The sequence below is a fragment of the Pipistrellus hanaki genome, assembly GCF_964339955.1.
Source record: "Pipistrellus hanaki genome assembly, chromosome: 13".
Classification (NCBI taxonomy): domain Eukaryota; kingdom Metazoa; phylum Chordata; class Mammalia; order Chiroptera; family Vespertilionidae; genus Pipistrellus; species Pipistrellus hanaki.
Genome location: NC_140515.1, coordinates 51781424 through 51808140, shown reverse-complemented (window position 1 = coordinate 51808140; position 26717 = coordinate 51781424). Strand labels below are relative to the sequence as shown.

The following is a 26717-nucleotide window of genomic DNA, read 5'->3' as shown; positions in this document are numbered from 1 at the left end:
AGGTAATCTAGTGGACTGAAAAACTCTTGATGGAATGAAGGTAGACTTCACTAATGTGACTTTTCTTCCTCTTAATTCTCTTCCTTTCAGTTCCTCTGAGTTTGTCCAGGCCTTTTCTCGCTTAGGGAGACAGGTTGGACTGCCTTAGAGAAGCACATTTAATTAGCTCTAGTTCCGGTGGCAGGTCTTGTTAAGCCAGGAAGCATCTGGAACTAATATGCTTCAAATTACTTGCTGGACCATTGTCCTAAGTGTCAGGCTCATCAATGCTCTTTGCTGCAAACAAATCTCTTCCTTTCTAGACCTACAATTTGGAATCTTTTTTGGCTTAGTCATTCATTCTCTCCCGGATGTATCTTTATTTCAAAAAATAATTTGCATGTGTTTCATTGTTATAAAAGAAAACTAAAATTCAGGCTAGTAAAAACAAAACAAAAACAAAGCAAAAACACTGGCAGTCCCACCCACTAAAGACAATCATTTAAGACTCCTTGGTGTGAATCTTTTCATACCCCCTCTATACTGTGTGGTGTGTATGTGTGTGAATTTTAACGATAGGGGAGTAAAAGAAATTTTAATAAGATCATTAAGACACAATGGTTGGCCTGGCCGGCATGACTCAGTGGTTGAGTGTTGACCTATAGACCATGGTTCGATTCTGGGTCAGGGCACATGTCCGGTTTGCGGGCTTGGTCCCCAGTGGGGGGTGTGCAGGAGGCGGCCAATCGATGAATCTCTCTCTCATCATTGACATTTCTCTCTCTCTCTTCCTTCCTCTCTGAAATCAATAGAAATATATATTTTTTAAAAAGAACATGATGTTTGCAAATGTGTAAGAATGAGGCCAAAAGGCTTCTGGGAAAATGCTTAGTGACTGACTGGTGGATGCATGGGGTAGCAGTGTACTAACAATGAGGGATGTATTCTATTTAATTTGGGCACATGTACCTTAAGTTCAAGGTCTCAGGTGTGGCCCTGGGCAGGCAGGTGATGCCCAGAGAAGGTGAATAGATGCCAAAGGTCAGGAACAATTCAGCCATATTCAGTGGGTTGTTCAAGAGCAATCAGATGGACCTTCACATCCCCATCTTCAACATGCTATAGAGCAGTGTTTCCCAAAGTATGGTATGCGTACCCCCAGGGGTGCGGGAAGAGTCTGGTGGGGGTACGCCTTGCACCGGAGTTCGGTGGGGATATGCACTGCACCGTGCTTAGCTGCGCCTAATTCTACGTTCTCATGAGCACGAGGGGTACTCAGCGTTACAAAAATTATAGAAGGGGTACCCATGTGTCAAAAGTTTGGGAAACACTGCTCTAGAGGAACACATTCTTCAGTAGCAAAGAAATTGCAGACCAGACTCCCGAGTCATTTGCAGCCATTTTTCTTTTTATTCCAAACATGTACTTTTGTAAACCTGCATTTTCCAAACAGTGCAAGTGAATTAGAAGTGACTGCATAGACTTTTAAATACATGTGTCTTCGGGAGGGGGAACGCCCCTCCCGCCAAAAACGCCTCGATGGAAAGGCACATGAAGGTATCAAGTTCCGGAAGTGAAGTTAGCGTGGGTGCCCGCATGCAATGAATCACTCTTAAAGCCTTGAAACGCACTCTGCCAGTCACACCATGCACATCAGAATGAAGAACCCCGAACCTTAAACAAAGTCTGACATCAAGACCTCTGCGCTACAAAGCATCGAACCATGTGGGAAATGCCTGCATCATCCCCGCAAGTGGCTCAGAATCAGAAGACGCTCCCTTCAGTCATTCTTCGTTTCAGAAAATACCCTCCACCGTGTATGTCACCGCTCTGGATCGCAGAACAGAACACTGACGAAAACCCCATGGACCGAAGCATTTTCAAAATGACACTCGTTTTCTGCCTTCTGTCTGCGAAAGGGCCATCTCCCCCAAACCGGAAGCCTTCCCGGGGCCTGTCCTTTTGGGGCAGTTTGAGTCAGATGTATGTAGATGTCAGCAGATGTATGTTCCATGCCTGTCCTATGCGGAACTGCACTCACCTGGGCGTGACGCTTCACCGAGAGTGAAAGCAGCACAATAACCACCTCTGACCACATCCCTCTGCCAGCGATGCCCAGGGAGCATACAGCACACATCCCCTGAGGCAGCGGTCGGCAAACCCATCAGTCAGCAGAGCCAAATAGCAACAGCACGAAGACGGAATTGTCTTTGGAGAGCCACATTTTTTAAACTTAAACTTCTTCTAATGCCACTTCTTCAAAATAGACTCGCCCAGGCCGTGGTATTTTGTGGAAGAGCCACACACTCAAGGGGCCAAAGAACCGCATGTGGCTGAGAGCCACAGTTTGCCGACCACCGACCTGAGGGATCCACTCGGCTTCGCATGGAAAACTGGCCCCACATGTTTCCTGGAAGGCCTGCGGGTTTTCTGTCTTAACCTCGCGGCCTTTGGCTCCAGGACTGCAGGCTCCCCGTGATGTGGTGAAGGAGGACTTTCTGCAATGTTTACCAGGTTTCAGAATGCCCCGGTGGTGGAATTTTCCTGAAGAACGGCCCGCCCGGGGAAGCCTCGGTGACCTTAGAGGTAAGTGATTACAGATGTGTGCCTGTCAGTCACCAGGTGGCCAAAGGCCCATGCCTTTCTGGCCCCTCCTCGCGCCTGGGCGTCACGGCCTCCTCTCTGCGACAGGCCAGGCTCGCCGTGGGGATGTTCTCACTGTGAGTCCCAGGTAAACGGATCACAAGCAAACTGCTTTTGGGGGGCCGGGGTGGGGGGGTGGGGGGGCGGCATGCTTTTCTCCAGTTTCTACAAAGGCCCCTTTTCGTATTTAAAAAGCATCTCAATACCTCCATCCTTCCGACAGTTGGGGAAAACAGGGATTTTCAACCTTTTTCATCTCGTGACACACATAAGCTAATTACTATTGTACAATTCTGTGGCACACCAAAAACAAAACAAAACAAAACAGAAAACCCACCGTATTATCCTTTCTGCAGAGCTAACAACAACAAAGGTACAATTTTGATTCATCCACACCGGAAGGTTATTGTGTTGGCTGTTGTCACTTTTTTGATTTGACAATCTAAGAAAAAAGAGGCCAGTGCCCCCCACCAAATAGTCAGGTATTGCTTGTTTTAAAAATTCTTGAGGCACACCTTTTGAAAATTGCCGTCTTGGAAGATTTCCACAGGGAACCCCAAGAAACGGGGAGGGTAGAAATTGGAGTTCACTGTGGAACTGTAAGAGAATATTCTGGAGAAGTAACAGACACGACAACTCACCCTCTATGCTTCCTCTACAATGGGCAAACTCATTAGTTCACAGAGCCAAATTATCAACAGGACAAAGACTGAAATTTCTTTGGAGAGCCAGATTTTTTAAACTTAAACTTCTCCTAACGCCACTTCTTCAACATAGACTCGCCCAGGCCGTGGTATTTTGTGGAAGAGCCACACTCAAGGGGCCAAAGAGCCGTAGGTGGCTTGAGAGCCGCAGTTTGCCAACCACAGCCCTAGGAGCCTAGTGAGGGCTCCTGACCTGGGGTGGAGTGGGAGCGCTAGCCACGTGGGGACTTCTTTTTCCATCCCTGAGCCCCGCCTGCTCCTCAGACAAGCAGAGGCACCGTCCCTCACACCCGGGTTCCTCCAGTGTCTGTTGGTATTGGCTCCTGCCGAGGATCGTTTTCTTGAAGCTGCCTTATGAGGTTTCAGTGACCTCCTGGGGACGGGACTCCTCAGGCAGGTCTGCTGTCCAGAAGCAAATGGGCCTGGCTCCGACACCGCCCCCAGGAGCCCACCCTGATTGCAACAGGCTTTTCCCTCTGCCTTCCGCACCGTCACCCATGCGGGAGCGGCTATAAAAGCATCTGGCCAACCCCCTAAGGGGGCCCAGGACTACCGCCCAAGGATTTAAAGTGATTTATTAAAGGACAATGTGACACAACCAATAAAAGCCCATCAAAGGGAAGCTGCGAATGGGGTTTCATAAAATAAAAAAGAAAAAAATCCACTCTCTGTACGCCAAATGCAGGGGGTGTGCCTCCCCGCAGGCAGAAAGCGCCCGTGGCGGTGTTCTCTGGGGAACTTCCAGAACCTAGCGCAGAGCTTGACGCACAGCAGGGGCCCCATAAATATCCTCTGAATGAGCGGCTAAGCCCCACTGAAGACCGCTTTATTACTCTTGATAAAACTCAGAGGCAAACTCTGTGCCAGAACTGGTTTCCCCGCCTCCATCTGCCCTGCAGCTACCTCTGTGCCTCCAGCCCTGAGAGGCAACATCCCCAGCTTCCCTCTGGACCAACCTCCCTCATACCTACCCTTGACCCTCTGGCTTCTGCTGCCTGTCCCCCTAGCCACCATGATACATTCTTTGTCTTCCTGCATCAGGGACGATGTAGAAGAAACGAACAGACACACAGGCCCGGTTTGCAGCTGCCCAGATACCCTGTGATCTTGCCAAAGCTCTCGCGATGTTTGCAAGGATTAGCCAACTGGCTAGCAAACCTCTCTCGCTGAGTTAAATTGTGCCTTTCCTACAGAGGTCACAGCCCGCCACCATGTTAGCTGCCAGCAGACAAGGTCCTGCACTAAAGCTCCTTCGTCTTGTTTTTTTGTTTCATTCGCATTGGATGCCCATCTGCATGCACTGGGCCTTGAGCAGGAGCCATGAAGGACTCTCGGCCAGACCCTGCTCTGAGCCACATGTTTTCTCTCTCATCGGATGGTTCTTCAGCAGTGGGAACAGCAGCCACCGCTGCTAACGGTGCCTGAGGGTTCACGAAGGGGCCGGGTACAGTGCTGAGCACAGTAGGGCCACCATCTCACTGCCCTTTTTAGAAAATCACAATGCACGCAATACCGGGCAGCCCACCCCATCCAACAGTAAACACTGTCAAACAGAAAGCTTGGGCAGTGAAGGCTGTAACTCAGTATCCAACCCTGCAGGGAGGAGGGGGAGGAGGCTAGGATCTCGCTGCATCGTGTCTGTTTGCCTCCCCAGCTTCCGGGCGCACCTGCAGCTCTCATTTAGCGGACTACCCCTGACCTATGGAGCCGTTTTGCCAATAGGAACTGAGAGTGGGAAGTTTACCTCTCCCTTAGGTGCAAGAGTGTGAAGGCTCAGCTATCTTGCCTCAGGTTGGGACAACCCTGAGATGCAACTTAACCCCCCCAGAGCGCCCCTGCAGGATCTGGCCGACGCTACCCTCCATGGAACCTTTCCCTGGCGTCCTCCCTTGCCCTGCTTCCCTCACCCCCATACCAGTGTTCCCCTGGGAGCACTCCCCTAATTAGTTACCTGCATGCAGATCCTTGTCTTGGGGTCTGCTGCTTGGGAACCCCATCAAAGACACTATTTTAAACAATAAGAACAGGTTGAACGGTCATCTCTGGCAAGGAATCTGCGATTACCATTAGCAAACGTGCTAGGGAACTGGAGACCTCTGAACTCAAGGGACCCCCGCAAAGGCAACAAATCACAGCATCCGACACAAGTCTCTGCTGGGCCGGCACCGATCGAGTCCTTGTGGTGCGCAGACTCCGATGCAAGGTGTCCAGGATGCAGTGCCGTTCTGAGGTTTACCAGATGGCCGGCTGGCGTCGCTCCGATTCTCCTATTAATCCACTGGAAGGAGGGCGAGACGCTGGCTGGTGATGCAGAGCAGGCTGGCTGCTGGGAATCAGGTCTTCCATCCAAGTTCCTGTTGGGAATCTTCCAAGGAAAGGTATGCATGAGAATACACTTGTAGTTCTTTAGCACATTAGCGTCCAACTTGACTCCAGGCAAGAAAGGAGTGAAAACTGTTTTGGGGGATCCGGCCACAATCACAATTCATACGCAGAGCCGCAAGCTTGGTGGGTTCGTGACACGAGGTTTCCTCCCATGATTGGATCTGCGAGTCTGTTGTAATAGCAAGTTCCAAAGAACAGTAAGATTTTTATCCTTTAAAATTTGTACGAACGTACATGTGTTTCCAGGCCAGATATCAGTGCTTTGAGTGAATTATATAACTATTTAATAGAAATAATAAAACATCGATACAAATATAAAGACATAATCAGTATAAAAGGCTTATATTTATAAAAATACTTTTAGGTAACAGTTTTCCCCTGAGGGTTGACCATGCATGTTGCATCCATAAATATTGCTCGGCTCTGCAGCTTGCTTTCCAAAGTTCAGAGTTCATCTTTAAAAAGGAAGTGGTGGGCTCCAGTCACGTGACCTGGCCGAAGTGGCGGCCTCAGGTTGGCACCCGGGCTGGATAGGATGAAGATGAGAACAGCATCAGTGGGCCTCCGAAAAATCTGGAGAACATTCTTTCTTCCAAATATGGAAGATACAAAGGTCAAGGACGACAGATGACATGAGTGGGTCATGTGACTGGTGGGGCAGGTCACTGGTTTTTCTGGACCCAGTCCCAATTGTCTTCGTTCTCTTGCCGGTTCTTCTCGGCTTCAATAATTTCTTTGTACCTTCGGCGAAAGAAGCCCATCTGAAAGGCAGACAGAAGAGAAGCTGGGTTAGAGAAGCTGAGGAATCAGTCACTTGGACTGTAAGGCGGCCTGGCCGTGGAGTGGCATTACCTGGTCGTGGAGTGGCATGACCTGGCTGAGGAGTGGCATGACCTGGCCGAGGAGTGGCATGACCTGGCTGAGAAGTAGCATGACCTGGCCAAGAGAGGCATGACCTGGCCAAGGAGAGGCATGACCTGACCAAGGAGAGGTGTGACTTGGTTGAGGACTGGAATGACCTGGCCAAGAAGAGACATGACCTGGCCGAGGAGAGGCATGACTGGGACTCAGTGCCGGGAAGGCTGGCTGGGAAAACGCCTCTGATATGACTGCTTTAGACAGAGCCTTATGCGGAGCCACTTTTCACACTGCATGGCCTTCCCCAGGCTACCTCATGACTGCTCCTTGTAAAGTGCTTCTGGTGGAGTGTTTCCCAAACTGTGTGCCGGGGAACACTAGTTACAGAGCGTTATTCCAAGGTGTTTGGGAGTAACTTGGGTCTCATGGCTGAATGAGTTTGGGAAATGCTGCATTTCTTTCTTTCTTAAAGAGATCTGCAAATGTACACAGCAGCAAAGGATCTGATAAGCCTTTAGGGAAGGATATAAGAAATCTAAAGGCTTGGCATTTCCTGAGCTTATCTGGTTTTGATAAACATATTACTGAGAGATACTGGCCATCGTGGACTAATTGAATAATTGCCACTCTCCCATAATAGACTTTGGAAAGTGTCTTCGTGTCTGCAGTCTCCCCTAGTCTTTCTCTCATACCTGTATCACCGCCAGGAGCCTGGCATCTGTCCCTGACCCAGCGGGCAGGTTCTCCCATCCAAGTACTAACCGGGCCCGACCCTGCTTAGCTTCCAAGATCAGACGAGATTGGGTGCGTTCAGGGTGGTGTGGCCGTAGACTTTACCCGGTTCTGAAAAGACCTCCCACTCTTGAGTCTTCTGGCTTCTCACACGGGGTGAGAGGAATTTTTGTTTTGCTCAGACAGTCATGACAGGCACTCTACGGCCCGATATTTCTGTAGCCCACGGCTGACCTTTTCTCCCACGCTCAGGGTGACCTGGCGTCTCTTGTCCTTTGCTCACCAGCATCAGTGGCATCTGTTCCTGAGGTCAGACGTCCCTCCTTGCACCTGCCTGTAGGCACGGCTGCCGGCACTGGGGGTACCCCAGCTCCCACTCTCTTTAGGGGTGACATCCCTGAGGTGCCCACCCCACAGTTTCCCAGTGGAACTTGCCCGCTGTGCTAAGCAGCTCAACGCACCCCCCACCCCCCCCTTTTTTAAAAAAAATATATTTTATTGATTTTTTTACAGAGAGGAAGGGAGAGAGATAGAGAGCTAGAAACGTCGATGAGAGAGAGACATCGACCAGCTGCCTCTTGCACACCCCCTACCGGAGATGCGCCCGCAACCAAGGTACATGACCCTGACCGGAATCGAACCCGGGACCTTTCAGTCCGCAGACCGACGCTCTACCCGCTGAGCTAAAGCAGCTCGACACATCCTTGATTGGCTTCCTTCTCCTGTTGTTTCCCTGCTCTGATCCCTGTTCTATGAGATCACCTTCCAAGTAAATGGCCTCCCTCAAACCCTCCTTTCCATCCCCTTGAATAGAGGATTGAGACCCACACTTAGCCTGTGATGCCACGCTGCTATTAGCTTGCATCCGCAGTCCTATCTGAAGATGCTCAAGACTAGCCATCTCTACCGCCGGCTGGCAGCAGCGAATGCCCAGATGAACCTGCTCTGCGCAAATCACCAGGCAAACCCGCTCTCCCGGTGCATCTAACCTGCTGCTGCCTGCGCAGTGGTCTCCACACTCCTCTCTGAGAGAAGCATCCACAGCCACCTGATGGAGTGAGCTCCCCAAGCAAGGAAGGCAACAGGGGTCAGGAACTCTCCTGCGCCACCATCTTCCGACCCCACAGAAGGGGGCTCATTGGTCGAGCTGAAGTGGAGGGGGATCAAGGGCGCCACCCAGGAAGCGCCTCCACCCACAAGGCCAAGGCCATCCGGAGCTCTCACTCTGAGCGGAGCCAACGGAGCGGTGCCGTTTGAATGCCTGGGACGGACTAGAAGCTTCCTTACAACAACCAGCAAGGGTCTTGTGTTGTGAGCTCCCGCCCTTGTGGCCAGGGTTGCAAGCAGACGTGGAATTCCTAGAGTTTTCAGCCCTGGAGGTCTCTTCTACGCAGCATCAGACCACGTCTGTGGGAACTTTCTGACAACCCCCCGCATGCGCTTTTCTCTCCCCATGTCCCTACCGCTGTCTCCCCTCTGCAAGGGATGTGGGAAAGGGGCTTGGCCCGGAAGTTCTGGATAAAAGGAAAAGGTCCTCGTCATTGTCCTTGAAGCACACCCACCAAAGGCTGGAAAAGCAACCCAAGCTTTAATGGAAACGTCCACCTGAGACGTTACTGCTTGAACAATCGTTACGGGAAGAGAAAGATGGCCGGTCAGTGGGGGAAAATGTCATGTGTCCCCTCTGTGCTGAAGAGAACATAATCGTGCCAATGGGGCTGGATATAATACGGAAATGAGGTTCTTCAGCACGTAGCTCTGCCTGTCCATGGTGTCACAGTTCAGGAATTCCGGGTTACTCACTGCTTACTTTCTCAGACTCCTGAGATTGAGTTTGGACTGGCCTGCTGAAAGATGAGCGTCCACCCAGCTGGGGACCTCCTATACCCCCCCCCCCCACACACACACACTGCCTGCAGATGTGGGTGAGTCCAGCGGAGCCTGGAGAGCCACCCTGTTAAACTTAGTCCAACTCACGGACTTGTGAGCTATATACATGGTTGCTGCTTTTAAGCCACTACCGGGGTGGGGAGCGTCCAGCCTGTGGGCTGTATGCTAGTAAGGCCCGAGAAATCATTTGGTCTGGCCCTGCCAAGGCATTAGGGGTGAGTTAGACCAAGTGTAGCAGGCTAATTTAATGGAAAATATATATCTTTATTGATTTCAGAGATGAAGGGAGAAGGAGAGAGAGAGAGAGATAGAAACATCAAGTTTCATTGATAGGCTGCCTCCTGATGCCCCCCACTGGAGATTGAGCTCTCAACCTGGGCATATGCCCTCACCGGGAATTGAACCTTGACCTCCTGATTCATGGATTGACACTCAACCACTGAACCATGCTGGCTGGGCAGCAGGCTAATTTTTAAATTGGTAATTCTGTGTGGCCCGAGAATGATGTTGTAAATATCCTAATGGCCCTTGGCAGAAAAAAGGTTCCCCACCCCCTGCCTCGACGTTGGGGTGGTTTGTTACGCAGCATGAGGTAACTGACACAGCACTCCACGTGTTCTGTCTGACTTACTGAATGAATGGCAGCCTCAGGAAGGGCGGCAGAGGCAGCCGACGGGGTTCTAGATAGAAAGAGCATCTCTGTGCCTTGTCCCGCCGAACAGAGTCTCCTTGTCCATCTCGAAGAAGGACAAAGGTCGCCACTTTCTCAGAGCTATGCTAGCGTGAAGATCTGACGCGGAGTGAACAAACAACCTGGCAAGGATTTAGAGCACTTGGACTAACTCGCATGTGTACTCATGTTTCATGGGTTTCACTTGTTGCCTAAACGTGAAGTTGCTGTCGCCTCCTGCAGGCACCCAGAAGCAAGCTCTTTTCTCCCAAAAGGACTGGTGTCCGCATTAGTCCTAAAGTCGCCGGACCCACGCTATGGTCAGGGTCTGGAGAACCCCGGGCCCAACACAACCTTGGTGTGGTCTCTAGAGAGAAGGTTGCAGCTGCCACTGCTGTGTGACCCTTGGAACCGAAGACCATTTCTTAAAACATGGTCCACTCTCATGGGGAGGGAGTGCTGGGTCCAGGAGCGCAGGCTGACCCCTGCTGGAGGGCGTGTCAGCGGGTGGGAGGTGCCAACTCACTTCACAGATAGAGGCGCGGACTTTATTTCAACCATTTCCCAGCAGGTGTCAGTAGAGAGACTTTTTCTAAGGAAGTCAGTAGAGTCTGAATTTCTGACAGGTGGAAGTCACGTTTCTGGGGGAGGGGGCGCTCTTTACCAGTTTGCACAGAGGGTTCCTGTCATTTAGTGGGGTCTCTGTCACGCTACTTCTGCTTATTACGTGATCAAACTAGTTCTATTTCAGGAAGGGAGCCGATTGCCTCAGTGCTTTTGTCCGGAGCCTGGCTTTGGCTTTTGATATTGAACCCAAAGCCCTGGCTCTGAGTTTACCAAGCAGTGGTCCCCCAACCAACTGTGTCAACTAGGTTTGCCAGCGCCCCAGGACCTACTCAGAGGAGCGGTACAGGCCAGAGACGTGGCATGGGGACCCCAGAGGGCCGATTACAGCCTGCCCACGTGCCAGTGAACGGCGTGTGGGCCACATGATACGTCGTTTGCTGGCTCTGAGCCCCAGTGTCTTTGTCTCTGCCCATGAGACCAATGGCATTCTCGAACCTCCTCCGGCTACGAAACACAACCACCGCTTTTCATGTTGGTCCCCAAAGCCGACTTAGGACGGCAGCCTGTGGGGCACACAGCTGTGCGGCCAGGACTCAAGAAGAAGGGACAGGCACAGAGTCCTTGCCAGAGGCCAACTTTTCTGAGAATTCTTGAAAAGGTGAATTTTCAACTTTTCTATTCAAGTATGGATCTAGTGCGAAGAATGATAACATTCTTAAAAATTGAGACCAGCCGAAACCCGTTTGGCTCAGTGGATAGAGCGTTGGTCTGTGGACTGAAGGGTCCCAGGTTCAATTTTGGTCAAGGGCATGTACCTTGGTTGCAGGCACATCCCCAGTAGGGAGTGTGCAAGAGGCAGCTGATCGATGATTCTCTCTCATCGATGTTTCTAACTCTCTATCCCTCTCTCTTCCTCTCTGTAAAAAAAAAAAAAAAATCAATAAAATTAAAAAAAAAATTGAGACCAATCAAGACTTCACAGGCATATCTCTCCTGCAGCAGGCCTTCCTTAGGCACACACTGTCCTCCTGGTTACGTTGGGGAGGACCTTTGAGAAGTGCTGGGCAAGCCTATGTTTTTGCTGCCAGCTGGGCTCATGCTGAGCATGCTGGGAAATGAGGAGTGCTGAGGGGAAGCTGGGCCCTCGGTGGCCCCACACTCAATTCTAATCCAATGGAATCAATGTTTTTCTGCACTTTTTCTGGAACCTTCCCAGGCTTTCTTTGCCACTTGAGCGGCAAAAGGCTCTGTTTATCACTGTCCTGTCCGCCACAGAGGAAACAGGCATGGAAACTGGAGAGGAGGAGAGAGCAAGCCCAGTGTGGCTGAGCTGAGAGCCGAGGGAGCAGTGCTTTCTGGCCTTTTGTTCGCGAGGGTCCCACGGCCCCCCGACAGCAGCTTCCTGAGCCTCTGGACAGACTCACACCATTTTCCTGATGAACTTGTATCAAAAAGCTACAAGAAGACGTCAAGGGCAGTGGTCGGCAAACACATTAGTCCACAGAGCCAAATATCAATAGGACAACGATTGCAAATTCTTTGGAGAGCCACATTTTTTCAACTTAAACTTCTTCTAACGCCACTTCTTCAAAACAGACTCGCCCAGGCCGCGTTATTTTGTGGAAGAGCCACACTCAAGGGGCCAAAGAGCCGCATGTGGCTCGTGAGCCGCAGTTTGCCGACCACGGGGCTAAGGACACAGCAGGTTTCCCCCAAATAGCTCTAATTAGGGAGGGAGGAGGCGTAGGGGGAAATCAGGCTAGACTGAGTCTTGGGGTCTGCAGCCTGCAGCCCCGGCCTCTTCCTTCTCAGCCCATTTCGGGGTGAGAGAGTGAGAGAGAGACTGGCCTGGACTCCAGGCCATCTGGTCTCATGTGTGACCCCCACCTCCCGCCTTCCCTGGCTTCTGGGCTGCCTGCTGGGCAGCTCTTCCAAGGACCTCCGGCAAGCTCCTTCTTTGGATGAATCAGGGCCTCGTGTTTATGGGTATCCTTGGGTTCTTGACTATTTACATAGCATGTCTGCCTCACGATGTCAGCCCTGCAACATCGGCCCAGTATTTACTTCCAAACACAAATAAGCCCCACGGAGTGTCTCTGGCACGTGGTTTTGATTGAGACAGCATGATGGGTGTTTGTGCGCGCATATGTGTGTGTGTGTGTGTGTGTGTGGACATGTATGTGCATGCCTGTACATTTTTCCTTTTTTCCTTAAGAGAAGCAAGGATGGCGGGAGGAAAGGTGACGACCCCAGCGACCCACGGGGGGATGGAAGGGGCTGCCAAACCTTGCAGGTTCTCTGAGCCATTTCGCAGATTTATTTTTCTAAGCGTTGGCAGTAACGCTCTCAAATAAAAACCAGGATCCCAAAGCCAGCTCGAAAGCAGCAGGCTCTTGGAAGAGCTCCAGCTCAGGTCAGGTCTAAGGCGGTCCTCTTTCTGAGGGCGGACAGCACGCTCTGCGGCCCTCTCTTCGCCACGGGCCCGAGGGCGGGGCCGGCGGGGCCTGGACCTTCGGGAGGGACCGGCCGCAGGGCTGGCGAGGCCACGGCACTGCGCTCTGCTCCAGGCCGTGGTGGCGTGCACGGGGCAAACAGGAGAGGGGAGAGGCTCCTCGGCCGAAAGCAGTAGGGGAGGATGCGGAGTTTTCTCCCTCGTGGAGTGGTGGCCTGTGTGTTTTGGCAAAATGCATAAAGGCGGGGGGAGGCAGACAGCTGCCTGGGGCCCCAAATGAGGTGTTTTGGTTTTTTTTCTTCTACGTGAAAGACATCTCAGAATCTTTATTCCCTTACCACTTGACTCTAAGGCTGGCTTAACGATTGAAAGCACCCCTTAAACTAAGGGACAGGCCACAGACAAAGTTGTTATCGCTACTGAACCGCCGAACAAGGAAACGTCCTATCAACAGGCCTTTATGGCTGTCTTACAGAGGCGCCGGGCCCAGGCCGCTTCAGACCCTGCCGGGGGCTCAGGGAAAGGAGAAGGGACTCATCTGGAGTCTCCCCCCCCCCCCCCCCCCCCCCGGAAAGCGCTTTCTATTTCAGAGTTTTCTCCCTGCGCCGTGGTTTGGCAGCTGCCGCGATCCCCGCACATGAAGTTTAAATTATGGCTCCCGGTGTCTGCGGACATCCCGGCTCTGGGCAGGCAAATGGGGATCCATTTCAGTATTTGTAGAAGGGTCTGGTTCACTCCAGGCCCCCACTGTGGATTTTGTGCTGGGGCCAGGGCCTGCCGCCGCCAAGCACGAGAGAGTGGCTGAGATGCCAGTAGGCAGTCCTTCTAGAATAGGGGTGTCGAACTCAATCAGAGAAGGGGCCAAAATCTAAAATCCAGCCTAAATCTCGGGCCGAATGGTTTACTGAACAGTCATAAACTGACAATGTCATAAACTGACAGCGGAGTGCAGTGATGACAGCGCGGTGCGGGCCACATTGCAAGGCCTGGCGGGCTGGATTTGGCCCGCGGGCCTTGTGTTTGACACATGTGTTCTAGAAGGTTCTGGGGTCTGCCCCGCGTCAGAGGGAGAGGAGGCAGGGAGCCTGGAGGTCCGCTCTGGGTTGCCATGTGAGACCCACAGTGGATGATGGGTGTGTGAGTAGCACCACAGTGACAGCAGGAAGGGCCAGGAGCTGGTGGCACAGGCTCCTTCACCCGCCAAGTCCTGCTCACCTCTCAGGGTGCACATAGCTCAGCCATCATCTCTGGTCACTTAGCTGACGGAGCGAGGGCCGGGCAGCTACCTTTGGCAGAGCTGGCAGCCTTTCCCACACTCTCCTGGAGCCTCCAACCACAGAAAAAGACACACCACTCTGCTGGAAGGGCCCTGAGTCCACGTGGTGAGGAAGAGGGGCTCAGATGAGCCCAGCCTCCCAGCCGTCCCCACAATGTGCCAGGCACACTGAGTGACCCCACTCAATGTCATGTGGAAGAGAAGAAGCAACCGGCCAAACCCTTCCTGAATTCCTGACTCACACATCCTATATAATAAAGAGGTAATGTGCAAATTGACCATTACTCCAACACACAAGATGGCCGCCCCCATGTGGACATGAGATGGCCATCACAAGATGGCCGGCAGGGGAGGGCAATTGGGAGGGACCAGGCCTGCAAGGAAGGACAGTTGGGGGTGATCAGGCCATCAGGGGAGGGCAGTTAGGGGCAATCGAGCCAGCAGAGGAGGATAGTTAGGGGCAACCAGGCTGGCAAAGGAGGGAAGTTAGGGGTGATCGGACCAGCAGGGGAGGGCAATTAGGGGCAATTGGGCTAGCAGGGGAGCAGTTAGGCGTCAATCAGGCTGGCAGGGGAGTGGTTAGGAGGTGATCAGGCTGGTAGGCAGAAGTAGTTAGGGCCAGTCAGGCAGGCAGGCAGGCAGGTGAGTGGTTGGGAGCCAGCAGTCCTGGATTGTGGGATTGGGCCTAAACGGGCAGTTGGACATCCCTCGAGGGGTCCCAGATGGGAGAGAATGCAGGCTGTGCTGAATTTTGTGCACCGGGCCTCTTGTTTGCATCATAATGTAATGATTGTTTAAAGTCACTCAATTCGGGGGGGGGGGGGGGATTTTGTTAGGTACCCATAGCTAATTGATACAATATAAAAGCCTGCATTTCAGGCATCAGCACCACTAACAGCCACAAAACCCTGCTGGAGTGAATGCCTTTGGGGAATCTGCCTAGTCTCTTTCTTTTCTGTGATTCACCCCCACTCTCACCCCATCGCCTCGAACTGCTATCTTGCATTTTTCTACTATCCTAGTCTCAGCTGTGTGGATTAGCAGGAGGCATGGGGACTAAAACTGGTCCAGTCTGTTTCTCTCCCAGCCAGTTCTCTGTCCCTAGCCACAGTTGACAGGAGCTAAGCCAACCAGAGTCTCTCTCTAAGACTTGTAGAATGGGGAAACAGAAGCGACTGGAGCAGCCATTTTCTCCCGTGTGTTGGGAAGCGTGGAGAAAGCTGGTCTGCTATGGAGAAGATGATGCAGGCATGTAGAGGAGTAGGGGGAAGGGCTGTGCAGGACAATGGGAATGGGGGGAGGAGGGAGAGTCCCTGCTTTGGTTTGTGGACATTTTCTGGGCCTGAATACACACATTTTCTTTGGTCCCTATGAGTATCTTGCATCCTTAGATTTCTCTCTCTTGTTTAAGTGGCAAAGAATAGATGTGTGTGTGTGTGTGTGTGTGTGTGTGTGTGTGTGTGTGTGTGTGTGTGTATTAACTTGAGAAAATGGCTGAGATAAGTATGTTCAGCCCTAGAAACTGAAGAGAAAACTGCCCAGGCTGGTGAGGTGATAGGAACGTCCTTCTGTTGACCTTCCCTCTGCTTGGTGAGGGTGACAGGGAGTAAGTCTAGTCTCCTGGAGGCAACCACACTCAGAAAGCCTGATACTAAACTCGTTCTCTTCCACAAAGACTTCCAGCCCTGCCTTCCTTACCTGGTTAGGGAATCCATTCACCATCTACTCTAAAAACAGCAAGAGATGCATACGGTTTCCTTCCTGACCTCTCAAGTCCAACTCGCCAATACATCCTGGCTCTTTGAACCGGGTCCCTTCCTCTCCACCATGGAGATGGACCTGGTCCCATCCTGTGCCCCAGATCTCCCTCTTGAAACAGATGTGGCCACTCCACTGCTCTGCTTCTAGACCCCCACGGTCCCCCTTTCTCCTGGTCGGGTGGGACCATCCCATCCAAGGGAGGTCACCTCACGGCGGTCACTGACTGCCCTCCCCTGACACACCTCACAAGCTGCCCCCCACGAAGCCTGCTCATCTCTCACCTCCTCTCCCTCTGCATGAAATATCCACCTGCCCTTCGTTGCCTGGAAAACCCAAACCAAACCCAAGGTCAAACCTCGCCCGGTGAAGGCCCTGTGATTGCCGCCCTCTGCTCTCTTCCCCAGGCCACGGCCCAGGGGGATGACTGCCTTCATGGTCCTGGCTCTTTGGATCACACACAGCTGGGTGACCTCAGGGTCTTGGCTGCCCCACAACAGCCACCTCCTGAGACCACATTCTTTAGTCAAACACAACGAAAGCAAAGCTAAGCAGATGGCGGGTGAAGACATGTGCTCAGGAGATGGGCAGAGCTAAGAAGGGGGCCAGAAGGAGGGCACCCAAACCATGACAGCAAGTGGACATGCTCCCCACTCTGTGTCCCTGTCTTGTCCCACACACCCAATCAGGAGGATGGCACTTCCTCTCATCTCTCATCTCAAGAGCCCATGCAAAGGCAGACGAAAGGAAGGAACACACACACACACACACACACACACACACACACACACACACACCCTAAAGCCCTTACTGTCTTTTCAGATCTCACACACTGAGCTGGCTTTGTTCTCCGCCCACAGAGCAGAGGCTGTCTCAGCAGGAAGGATTTGGAGAAAATGAAGCATTAATAATCCATCCGGCCACACTGATTAAACAAACAACAAATTGGCAGATTAAAAAAAAAAAAAAAAAAAAAAAGGGTACTATCCTCTCCTGGCAAATATACAGGAAACTGGGCACTTTGGATACACGGCTTACGGGAGGGTGCATGGTGTCACCTTTCTAGAGGGCAATTGGCAATATGTGATAAAAGGCTTGACATACACATTTCTTTTGACTCGGTAATGCCATTTCCAGGATTTCATCTTAAGCACATAATGAAGGATTTGTGCAAATATTTGGCTCCGAGGATATGCACTGCAGCACTGTTGAAAGAAGTGTGAACCCAGGAGCCTCCTACATTCCAACCTTGGAGGTGGGTGAGTAACCCGTGGGCCCTGCAGCCTGAAGGCAGCTCTGGACACAGGTTGGTAAGGACACGGAATGGTGATGAGATACTGTGTTCAGGGAAAATAAGCTGCAAAACAGACGAACGGTGTCTGAAATGCATGGGATGTAAGATAAATGTATTTTCACGTAATACGCTCAATATACTTTTCTTTCCTTTTTTTTTTTTTTAAGGTTGTATACACTTCCCCCCCCCCCATTTTTTATTAAGTTATTATATGTGTACATATCTTACCAATTATCAATATACTTTTCTTTCAATTTTTTTTATCTTAAAATTTGGCTTTTAGAGAGAAGGGAGTGAGAGGGGAGAGAGAGAAAAAACATTGATATGGTATTCTACTTATTTATGCATTCATTGGTTAACTCTTGTATATGCATTGACCAGGGGTTGAACCTGCAACCTTAGTGTATTTCAACGACACTCTAACCAGCTGAGCTACCCAGCCAGGGCTCAAAATACTGTTTTTCAACTTCCAGACACATTTTCAGATGAAATATCTCTAAACTTAAAGCAATCAGTGAGAAAGTCCAACTGTCAATCTGAAAAATCCTATATAATAAAAGCCCAGCAACCAAACGGTGGAGCGACCAGAATGACCAGTCGCTATGACAAGCACACCGACCACCAGAGGGCAGACATTCAACGCAGGAGTTGCCCCCTGGTAGTCAGTGTGCTCCCATAGCATGCTGGTCCCCGCAGGCCATGTCCCCCACCAGTGCACAAATCCCGTGCACTGGGCCTCTTGTGTACAATAAAAACACTATTTTTTTCTGTGTTTCTAGACTTCTGAGATAAAAGTGTAGTTATTATACTTTTCCAGATGAATAACTAAACCCAATGCTTTCACTTTAGAGGTCTTACACCTCTAAACATGTTCCAGGAAAATGTTAACGTGCTACTCAATCCGAGCAAAGGCTACAAGAATGCCTAGCCTGTGTCTATTTTGTGGAAAAGGGTCAGCAAGAGGCAGCACGGTGTCACCATGGTTATTTCTGGGACGTGGCCTCTGAGTGCTTTACAATTTTTTTCTCCTCCTTTTTAAAATATATTTTTATTGATTTCAGAGAGAAAGGGAGAGGGAGCGAGAGAGATGGAAACATCAATGATGGGAGAGAATCGTTTATGCGCTGCCTCCTGCACACCCCTCACCGGGGATTGAACCTGCAACCCAGGCATGTGCCCTTGACCCAAATTGAACTCAGGACCCTTCAGTCTGCAGGCCAACGCTCTATCCACTAAGCCAAACCAGCTAGGGCTTTCCCCCTCTCTTATTATGTTGGAACACTAAATACTAATTATTTTGTAATCCCAATGAAACGAATTATTTAGATGAAAAGCATCCATCCGTACTAATGTAAGAGGCTGTTCCCGCCTGCATCTGAAACCTGGAAATCTGGGTAAGATTATCAGGGCTCTGGCCTCCGGAGTCCCAGCTCCGATCACTGGTGCTATTGTAGGAGCCGGGTCACCATGGAAACAAGAACAAGGCCCCACCCACCAGGACCATGGCTGGCCAGTGGGAGACACAGATCTTCATCGGATAACGACCGACAGGGGCGAGGACACTGAGGCTCTGAAGGGGAAGGACTCCAGCTCTCTGAGAGGAGACTGTGAGGCAAAGAAACCATCCGAGACTTGGGGGCGAGGACACCCCCTTCTCCTTGAGGAAGTGACAAGAGCCAAGTCACAAAGGATGAGCAGGTGCTCCTGGTGAAGGAGGCGGGGCAAGTCGACACCCTGAGTCACCTGCCCACGCACCACGTGGGGTCAGAGCACTTACAATGCAGGACTCGGGACCTGGGGCCCACCTCAGCTACCAAGAAATCACTCTCTCATTCCACACGGGACAGACACAGTGAGTCTCTCTGCTGTTCCTTCTCTTGTACTCCCTCCCTTCCCCCCAAATAAATGGTAAACCACCCAAGTCCCAGAGGTTACTCCTCATGCTCCTGTTCTGAGTTAGGCTCCCACCATCCTATGCTAGACCTGGAGGGAAAGTAGAGAGAGAGAGAAAGAGAGAGAGAGAGGGAGAGAGAGAGAGAGAGAGAGAGAGAGAGAGAGAGAGAGAGAGAGAGCTTTTTGCTCTTTCTCTAAAGCAATCCAGTCTTCCACTGTAAATGACCTCAAAGGGGCCAGGATTCCATTCACTGCCGAAGGGGACACTGTCACCCATCTGCTGTACCTGCACCGTGAAGGATGTTCCAACAGAACCCTCTCTGGCGAGGCAGAAGGGCTGGGCGCCCGGAGATGGGGGCCTCTGGGACCCGCGATCGCAGACTCACCTTCCAGAGCAGCACGGCCAGCAGCAGGAAGATGAGGATCCCCACCAGCAGGCTGATGGCGATGATCCACCCCACGACGTAGCCGCGGGGCTCCAGGTTGTGCAAGGCCTCGAACACCACCTAGGAGGCAAAGCGAGAGTGAGCGCGCTTCCTGCTGCGAGTGGCCCTGGCGGGACGCAGCCCCGCCTGTGCTCAGAGGGAACTAGAGCGGAAACCATCCCTTCCCGCCTGAAGGCAAATGGAGGAAGAGCTGCCCGCGAAACGTGGTGGTCGCTCTGGGAACGGACATGAGGCTCCTTGGCGACGCATGCTCACTAGCTGTGTGACCTTGGGCAAGGTCCTTTACCACCCTGAACCTCGTTTTTTCTCCTCTGCAAAACAGGGAGAGAACAGCGCCTCCCAGAGCATCCAAGGGGGTAATGCAGGCAGACCCCAGCACAGCACCTGGCAGAGCTCATTCTGGACACTTGGGGGTATTCCAATTAGCATGGTCATGGCTGGCAGGGAGACTCTTCTTGAGGTCGGGCATAATTGGCTACTCATCTAATATAGAGATTTACCTAACCCAGTGGTCGGCAAACTCATTAGTCCACAGAGCCAAATATCAACAGGATAACGATTGACATTTCTTTGGAGAGCCAAACTTTTTAAACTTCAACTTCTTCTAGCACCAGGTATTTTGTGGAAGAGCCACATTCAAGGAGCCCAAGAGCCGCCTGTGGCTCGAGAGCCGCAGTTTGCAGACCTAATCTAAGTGCACAGCTCACCGAGTGTCCACGTACTCAATGCTAAGCGCATCTGCGGAACCCATACCGAGATCAAGCTCTGAATGTGACCAGCCCCCCAGGGGCCCCTTCACCCTCCTTTCCAGTCTCATCTCCCACCGAGGGGAACCCCAGCCTGGGTTAGCTTCCCCCGCTTCTGTCCTCGATGTACCCGGAATCCATCCGTTTGGGAGACTCGGCCAGGGTGCGGCCCATTTGTTCTCAGTGCCGGCTGGCATCTCACCGTGTGGGAGGTGGTGGGATGGCAATAAGCTCTAACATTTGTCATCTAAGCCCACTGTGTTTTTTTTTTTAAATATTTTATTGATTTTTTTTTTTTACAGAGAGGAAGAGAGAGTTAGAAGCATCGATGAGAGAGAATCATCGATCAGTTGTCTCTTGCACACCCCCTACTGGGGATTTGCCCACAACCAAGGTACATGCCCTTGACCGGAATCAAACCCGGGACCTTTCAGTCCACAGGCCGATGCTCTATCCACTGAGCCAAACCGGTTTCGGCTAAGCCCACTGTTTTCTATCTGGCTCCCACGAGAGGGTCCTGTCTCAAAGTCAGAGTCATGCCTTTGGGGTTCTTGCCCCTAAAACGCTGTGTGTCAATCACCTCCCACATTTAGAATCTCTCGTGGTGTCCCGTCCAGGTGAACTGCGAGACACTCTTGGCCAAGAAGCGTGACTTGAGGCCACCAGGACACGACTCTGTTTCCTCCCCTGTGGAACGGGGTCTGAGAGGGAGCATGAGACCGTTTATGTAAGATCCTGGCGTGCGGTCGCAGCATAAGATCTGCTGAAGCTCCTTGTTGACCATGAAGCGCTGAGACGGGCTGTGAGCTCCCCGGGGGTCAGCTGCGAAGAGCAGCCCTTTGGGTGACCCCATTGGCTTCTCAGGGACGTTGCATCCCGGCAAAGCCACGCGGGAGGTCTGGTTCCGTGGAGACAGACACAGGGGGCGATTCCGCTACAGTTTAGTCTGGCAAGTCCCGCAAGAATGCGCCGTCACTTCCCCGGAATGCGTGCTTAATCTTTTATTATTTTTAGCGATGCCGGTCAGCTTCTTGGACGTGCGCTCGATGCTTTGGCAGGGCCGGTTCCCGCCTGTCGCGACTCGGATAAACTCCTCTGTGCGTGAAGATCCTAGCATCCTGCGGTTCTAAGAAGTCACATCATCTTAGAGGGGACCCAAAACGGGAGGGACAGCAGCCTGGGCTCCGGGGTCAGCCTCTCACAGTTCATGTGTTCATGACATTCTGGCCGCCGAGCATCATCTCCCCTGTGAGACCTGGCTTTTTATCCCTCCGAATGCCTTTCTGTTCCCCATGTGACAAACTCCAATACTGCTCTCCTTACAAATGTTTCTATCTTTTGTTGTTGTTGTTAATCCTCACCTGAGGATATTTTCTCCATTGATTTTTAGAGAAGTGGAAGGGAAGGGGGGAGAGAGAGAAACATTGATGTGAGAGAGACACACTGATTGGTTGCCTCCTGCATGGGGATCAAGCCTGTAACTGAGGTATGTACCCTTGTCTGGAATCGAACCTACAACCCTTCAGTCCAAACAGGAAAAGTTTTCTATTCAAAGAGGGTCGCTGCGGAATTAAATTGGTGCAGAAGTAGAAATATTCTAAATGTCCAATCATAGGCAAGTCATGATCACTCATGAAGTGGAATACCACAGAGCTACTGAAAAGGGTGATGATAAATCTGGCTAAAAAAGTACGATTTTCAAAAATGTAAAACGTGACTCTGCTCTACTAGTAAAAATAGTGCGAATACATGTTAAAGACGCATTTAATCCATTACTATGGGAATCAGCAGGATGGTAAAGGCAGTTCAAAGAAGGATCTGGCTACTGGGTGGGGCATATGTAGGTTGACTGCTGTGAGCACCAGATATGCAGAATTTATTTTTTTTTAAATGTATTTTTATTGATTTCAGTAAGGAAGAAAGGAGGAGGAGGAGGAGGAAGAGGAGGAGGAGGAGAGAGAAATATCCATGATGAGAGATAATCAGCGACTGGCTGCCTCTTACACGCTCCCCACTGGGGATCTAGTCTGCAACCAGGGCATGTGCCCTGACCCGGAATCAAACTGTGACCTCCTGGTTGATAGGTCGACGCTCAACCACTGAGTGATGCCGGCTGGGCCAGAATTTATTTTTGTATTATTATTTATTAATTATTGTATTAGTTTCCATAAGCACAACTGTAAATGTGTAGCCACGGAATAACAAACAAACAAACAAAAACGAATTCTGAAACTGGATACAAAACTCGTTAATTCCAGAGAGGTATATATTATAGTTTATATAACCCTTTGTATTATATTTTCAGCCGGACAGAAATTATTTTCATCTTTTCTGGCAAAAGTCGTTTATAAGCTATTATCTCCTATGAGTTAACACAGTGGTTGGCAAACTCATTAGTCAACAGAGCCAAATATCAACAGTACACGATTAAAATTTCTTTTGAGAGCCAAACTTTTTAAACTTCAACTTCTTCTAATGCCACTTCTTCAAAATAGACTCGCCCAGGCCATGGTATTTTGTGGAAGAGCCACACTCAAGGGGCCAAAGAGCCACAAAACTCATTAGCCGCCAAAACTGGTTTGGCTCAGTGGATAGAGCATCGGCCTGCAGACTGAAAGGTCCCGGGTTCGATTCCGGTCAAGGGCATGTACCTTGGTTGCGGGTACATCCCCAATAGGGGGCATGCAAGAGGCAGTTGATCAATGTTTCTAACTCTCTATCCCTCTCTCTTCCTCTCTGTAAAAAAAATCAATAAAATATATTAAACAAACAAACAAATAAAAAAACTCTTTAGCCGCGGTTTGCTGACCACTGGGTTAACATGTAACTTCACAGAAGCTGGGTCCTAGAAGGTCAAGCAGTCCCATCAAATGAAGGTCAAATGTAAACATGTATGAGGCCACAGGAACCCAATCACAGAGCGATTTCTGAAACAGCCAGGCAGCCTAGGGTCTGAGACTCTACATGTCCAATAAGCCCAGGCAGGCCAGTGCGGCTGGGCCATGGCCACACTTATGGAGAAAGGGACAGAGGATGCTCCAAGATGCCTGGTAGGACATCTTTTCGTCTGGTATCCAAGACTTAAATTCTTTGAAAATGTGATAGTAACATGAGGGAAATAATAAATGGTAAGTGAAGAAAATCAGGATATCAATGTAATATATAGAAGACTTCAGCTTTGCAAACAAAACAAAACAAAACAAAACAAAACAAAAAAACAACAACAAAAACAAACACACACAGTAGAAACATTTAAAAGTAAAAGGAGGTTTCTGAGATTATGGTTTTCCTCATTTCTATTTCTTACCATTAAAAATGTTTTTGCGTATTTAGGGCCAAGTTAAACAAAATTAAAAAGAGAGGCTCTGCCCCAGAACCCCTCTTCCAAGAAGCCTGCCCAATCCTCCCTTCAGCAGAATTAATCATTCTCTGAGCTTCTGGAAACATGGCCATTTCCAACACTTTTAGCAGAGAAAACCCTACTGGAGCATCTCAATGTATAAACCAGAAAAAGGTGGATTTTCTGGCTGTAAAGATGTGCAGCCGGAGCCCTGCCTGCTCAGCCCCCTCCCAAGCCTGTCCCCCCAATCCCATTTCCACCCCAGCCCCAGCCACCCCTGAGCCAACTCAAGGGAATCCCCCGCTCCGCAAAGCTTAGTTTTAAGGCCACAGTGAGTGTTTCAGAGACCCAGTTCTAAGTCCTTCTCACTGAAAGGTAATGATATATCTTCCTGTCTACAGACTCCAGCAAACTGTGAGTTCTTCTAGAACAAGGGGTCAAGGGCATGCTCTCCTGCCACCTACACCACGGCAGGAATGCATTTCGTGACCCATGAACGCACAAATGAATGAAGTCAGTGTTGTCTACCATAATGTCAGATGAAGCACGAACGTGACTCAGCCTGCAGCCAAAGGGAAGATGAGATTGGAAGCCGGAGTCTCTGTGCTTCTCCTCTCTCAACTTCAAAGATAAATCTGCAAATGTCATTTCTTTGGAAGAAGTACTGGCCATCCATTTATCCATTTGCCTATCCACCAACTCCGCAGTTGGTCCATCCATCCACCCACCTGTCCATTCATCCTTTTGACAAATGTACATGTAGCACTTACTATTGCCAAGACTGTGGGGACTCCTTGATGAGTAAAACAGGCAGCCCTGGCTCTCACGGAGCCTTTTGCTTATAGACAATACTGGCCAGATAGACACATACACACAGAAGTGTAACCCTGGCAAGTGGCCCCAGGGAGAGTTCCTGGTTATAAAAGCCTGAGTCAGGCATGGCAGTCAGAAAGCATCCAGTGCTGAACAGCCTGAGTTGAGAATTAGAGAATTAGCAGACATAAATTAACGATGTCGTCAGAGAGGGAGGGGATATCACTCCAAGGAGAAGGAACAGCATGTGCAAAATCCTTGTGGCAGGAACGAGGGAGGCAGAGGTAACAGTGAGGTTGGCGCAAACAGGTTGAACCAGAAGCCAGAGGAAGGAAGTTGTTCAAGTTGAGGCTGGAGAGGCAGGCAAAGCTGCAGCCACAGTAAGAATTATTTGCTACTAGAGGCCTGGTGCACGAATTCATGCACGGGTGGTCCCTTGGCTTGGCTGGTTATTGAGGCCTATGGAGGGGGTGGGGTGGGAGAGGGGCAGCCGGCAGGGGTGGAGGGGTTGCGGGGGTTGGCAGGCAAGTTGTGGGTGGGGAGGGGCCAGTTGAGTGGAGGGGCCGCAGGAGGTTTCTGTGGGGGTGCACTGACCACCAGGGGGCAGCTCCTGCATTGAGCGTCTGCCCCTTGGTGGTCAGCACCATAGCGACTGGTTGACCGGTTGTTCCAGTTCCAGTCATTCGGTTGTAATGGTCGCTTAGGCTTTTATATATATAGATATCTTAAGAAAATGGGGAGGCCATGGAGGGTGTTCAGCAGGGGAGTGACATGGTTGCAAAGAGGCCTCTAGCTGCAAAATGGATGTAGATTAGAAGGGAGAACTTTAAGTGGGGGCTCAAGAAACAAACTGCTCCAGTAAGAAGGTTGCAGGGCTAGTGGCTTCCCCAGGGGAGATCCATGCTTCTGGTATGAAAAGAGAAAAAAGAGTAAGGGTGAGGGGGGAAGGGTCCTGATAGTCTGAGAGGGTGGTGGGAGGCAGACAGATGGGGAAGGCAGAGGTTCTGACCAGCGACGGAATGGATGCTGGCATGGCTGTGGTCTGAAGCTGGAGGGCTTATGTGTTTGGATGCCAACACCTAGAACAAGAAAACGAGGAGCATGAGGATTTGCTTCAACAGAGCCTTGGAGGAGGACGGACATCAGCTGGGGGTGATGGCCCAGCCCAGACGCTGGGCCTCCTGCCTGCGCTGTAGAGCCGAATGCACCGAAGTTGGCAAGCTGGCGTCAGGAAACAACCAGGAGCCCACGTCCAGGCCGAGGCAGCTGGCGAACCTAACCCTCAGGGCTTGATTCACTTCTGTGTTTCTGGAAGCTTCCACGTTCTGACTACTGGGACTATGCCTAATGTCACAGCTAGAAATGCTCTAGTCTCCATAAGGCCCGAGGGCATGACCACAATGGGGCCCACTTGTCCCAAACTGGGGGCTCATTTCAGTCAGTACCACCCCCCCCACACACACACACCCACACCAGAGGAGGTTCAATGGGCAAGAGGTCAATTCCAACAGCAAGACCCTCTCTGCAGCCAAATAAGAAGTGGAAAGAGAACAGCATCCGGGACAATGAAAAGTCGTTGTCACCTGCTTCTGATGACACCCAATAGCCAGGAAGGGGGAGGGGTGTGGTGCCTGGGAGACATGGTCTCAGCCCAACCACATCTTAAATGGCTCTCAGAACACAGCTTCCAGAAAGCACTTCAGCCGAGGGGCGGGAGGCTTCTGGAGATGACATCAATGAGCAGAAAGTAAACTGTGCATCTGGCAAGACCAAGGCTGCAAGTCTGCGCCGAGATAAACAGATGTCAACCTCGCCCATGCCTGCCCGGGCCCCGGGTCCAGAAATTCCTCGACCTGTTCGAATTTGCAGAGGAAGAAGCCGGGCTGGTGCTAATTCCTTTGTTGACAAGAACGGGTCCCGTTTGTTGAGCACTTATGACGTGCCAAGCCGTGGGCCGAGAGGTTTTATTTCTCTTCCTCCTGCGGGTCCTCAGAACCGCACTTTAAAGGGAGGAGGAGAATGCTGTGCCTTGACCTCAAGCCGTCGGGGCCCTGGAGGAGCCCCAGCTCTCCTCCCGATGAGTGGGTTGCATCTGCGTAGGGTCCGGGCCACAAAGGGACGAGTTCCAGAATCAACAGACGTCTCAGTCTGAACACGATGTGCTTCTGAGACTCCCAGAGCCAAGGGCGCTCCCAAGACAAAGGGCCAGCTGTCTACCACCCAGGACTGTGATTCTGACCTCCTGCTCGGAGTGGCTCTCGCTGCGTGTGG

General features: G+C 51.0%; 1 protein-coding gene across 1 annotated transcript in view; it reads right to left on the bottom strand.

The window, feature by feature from the left end:
• Positions 1 to 1726: 1726 nt before the first annotated feature.
• The window catches only part of ITGA9 (integrin subunit alpha 9), a 247024-nt gene continuing 222033 nt past the window's right edge, over positions 1727 to 26717 (bottom strand). The window contains exons 27-28 of the mRNA XM_084902785.1: positions 19488 to 19607; positions 1727 to 6472 (exon numbers count right to left, since the gene is read on the bottom strand). Coding sequence (XP_084758911.1) covers positions 6374 to 6472; positions 19488 to 19607 — 219 coding nt within the window. The 3' untranslated portion in view covers positions 1727 to 6373. The remainder of the gene's footprint in view (positions 6473 to 19487; positions 19608 to 26717) is intronic.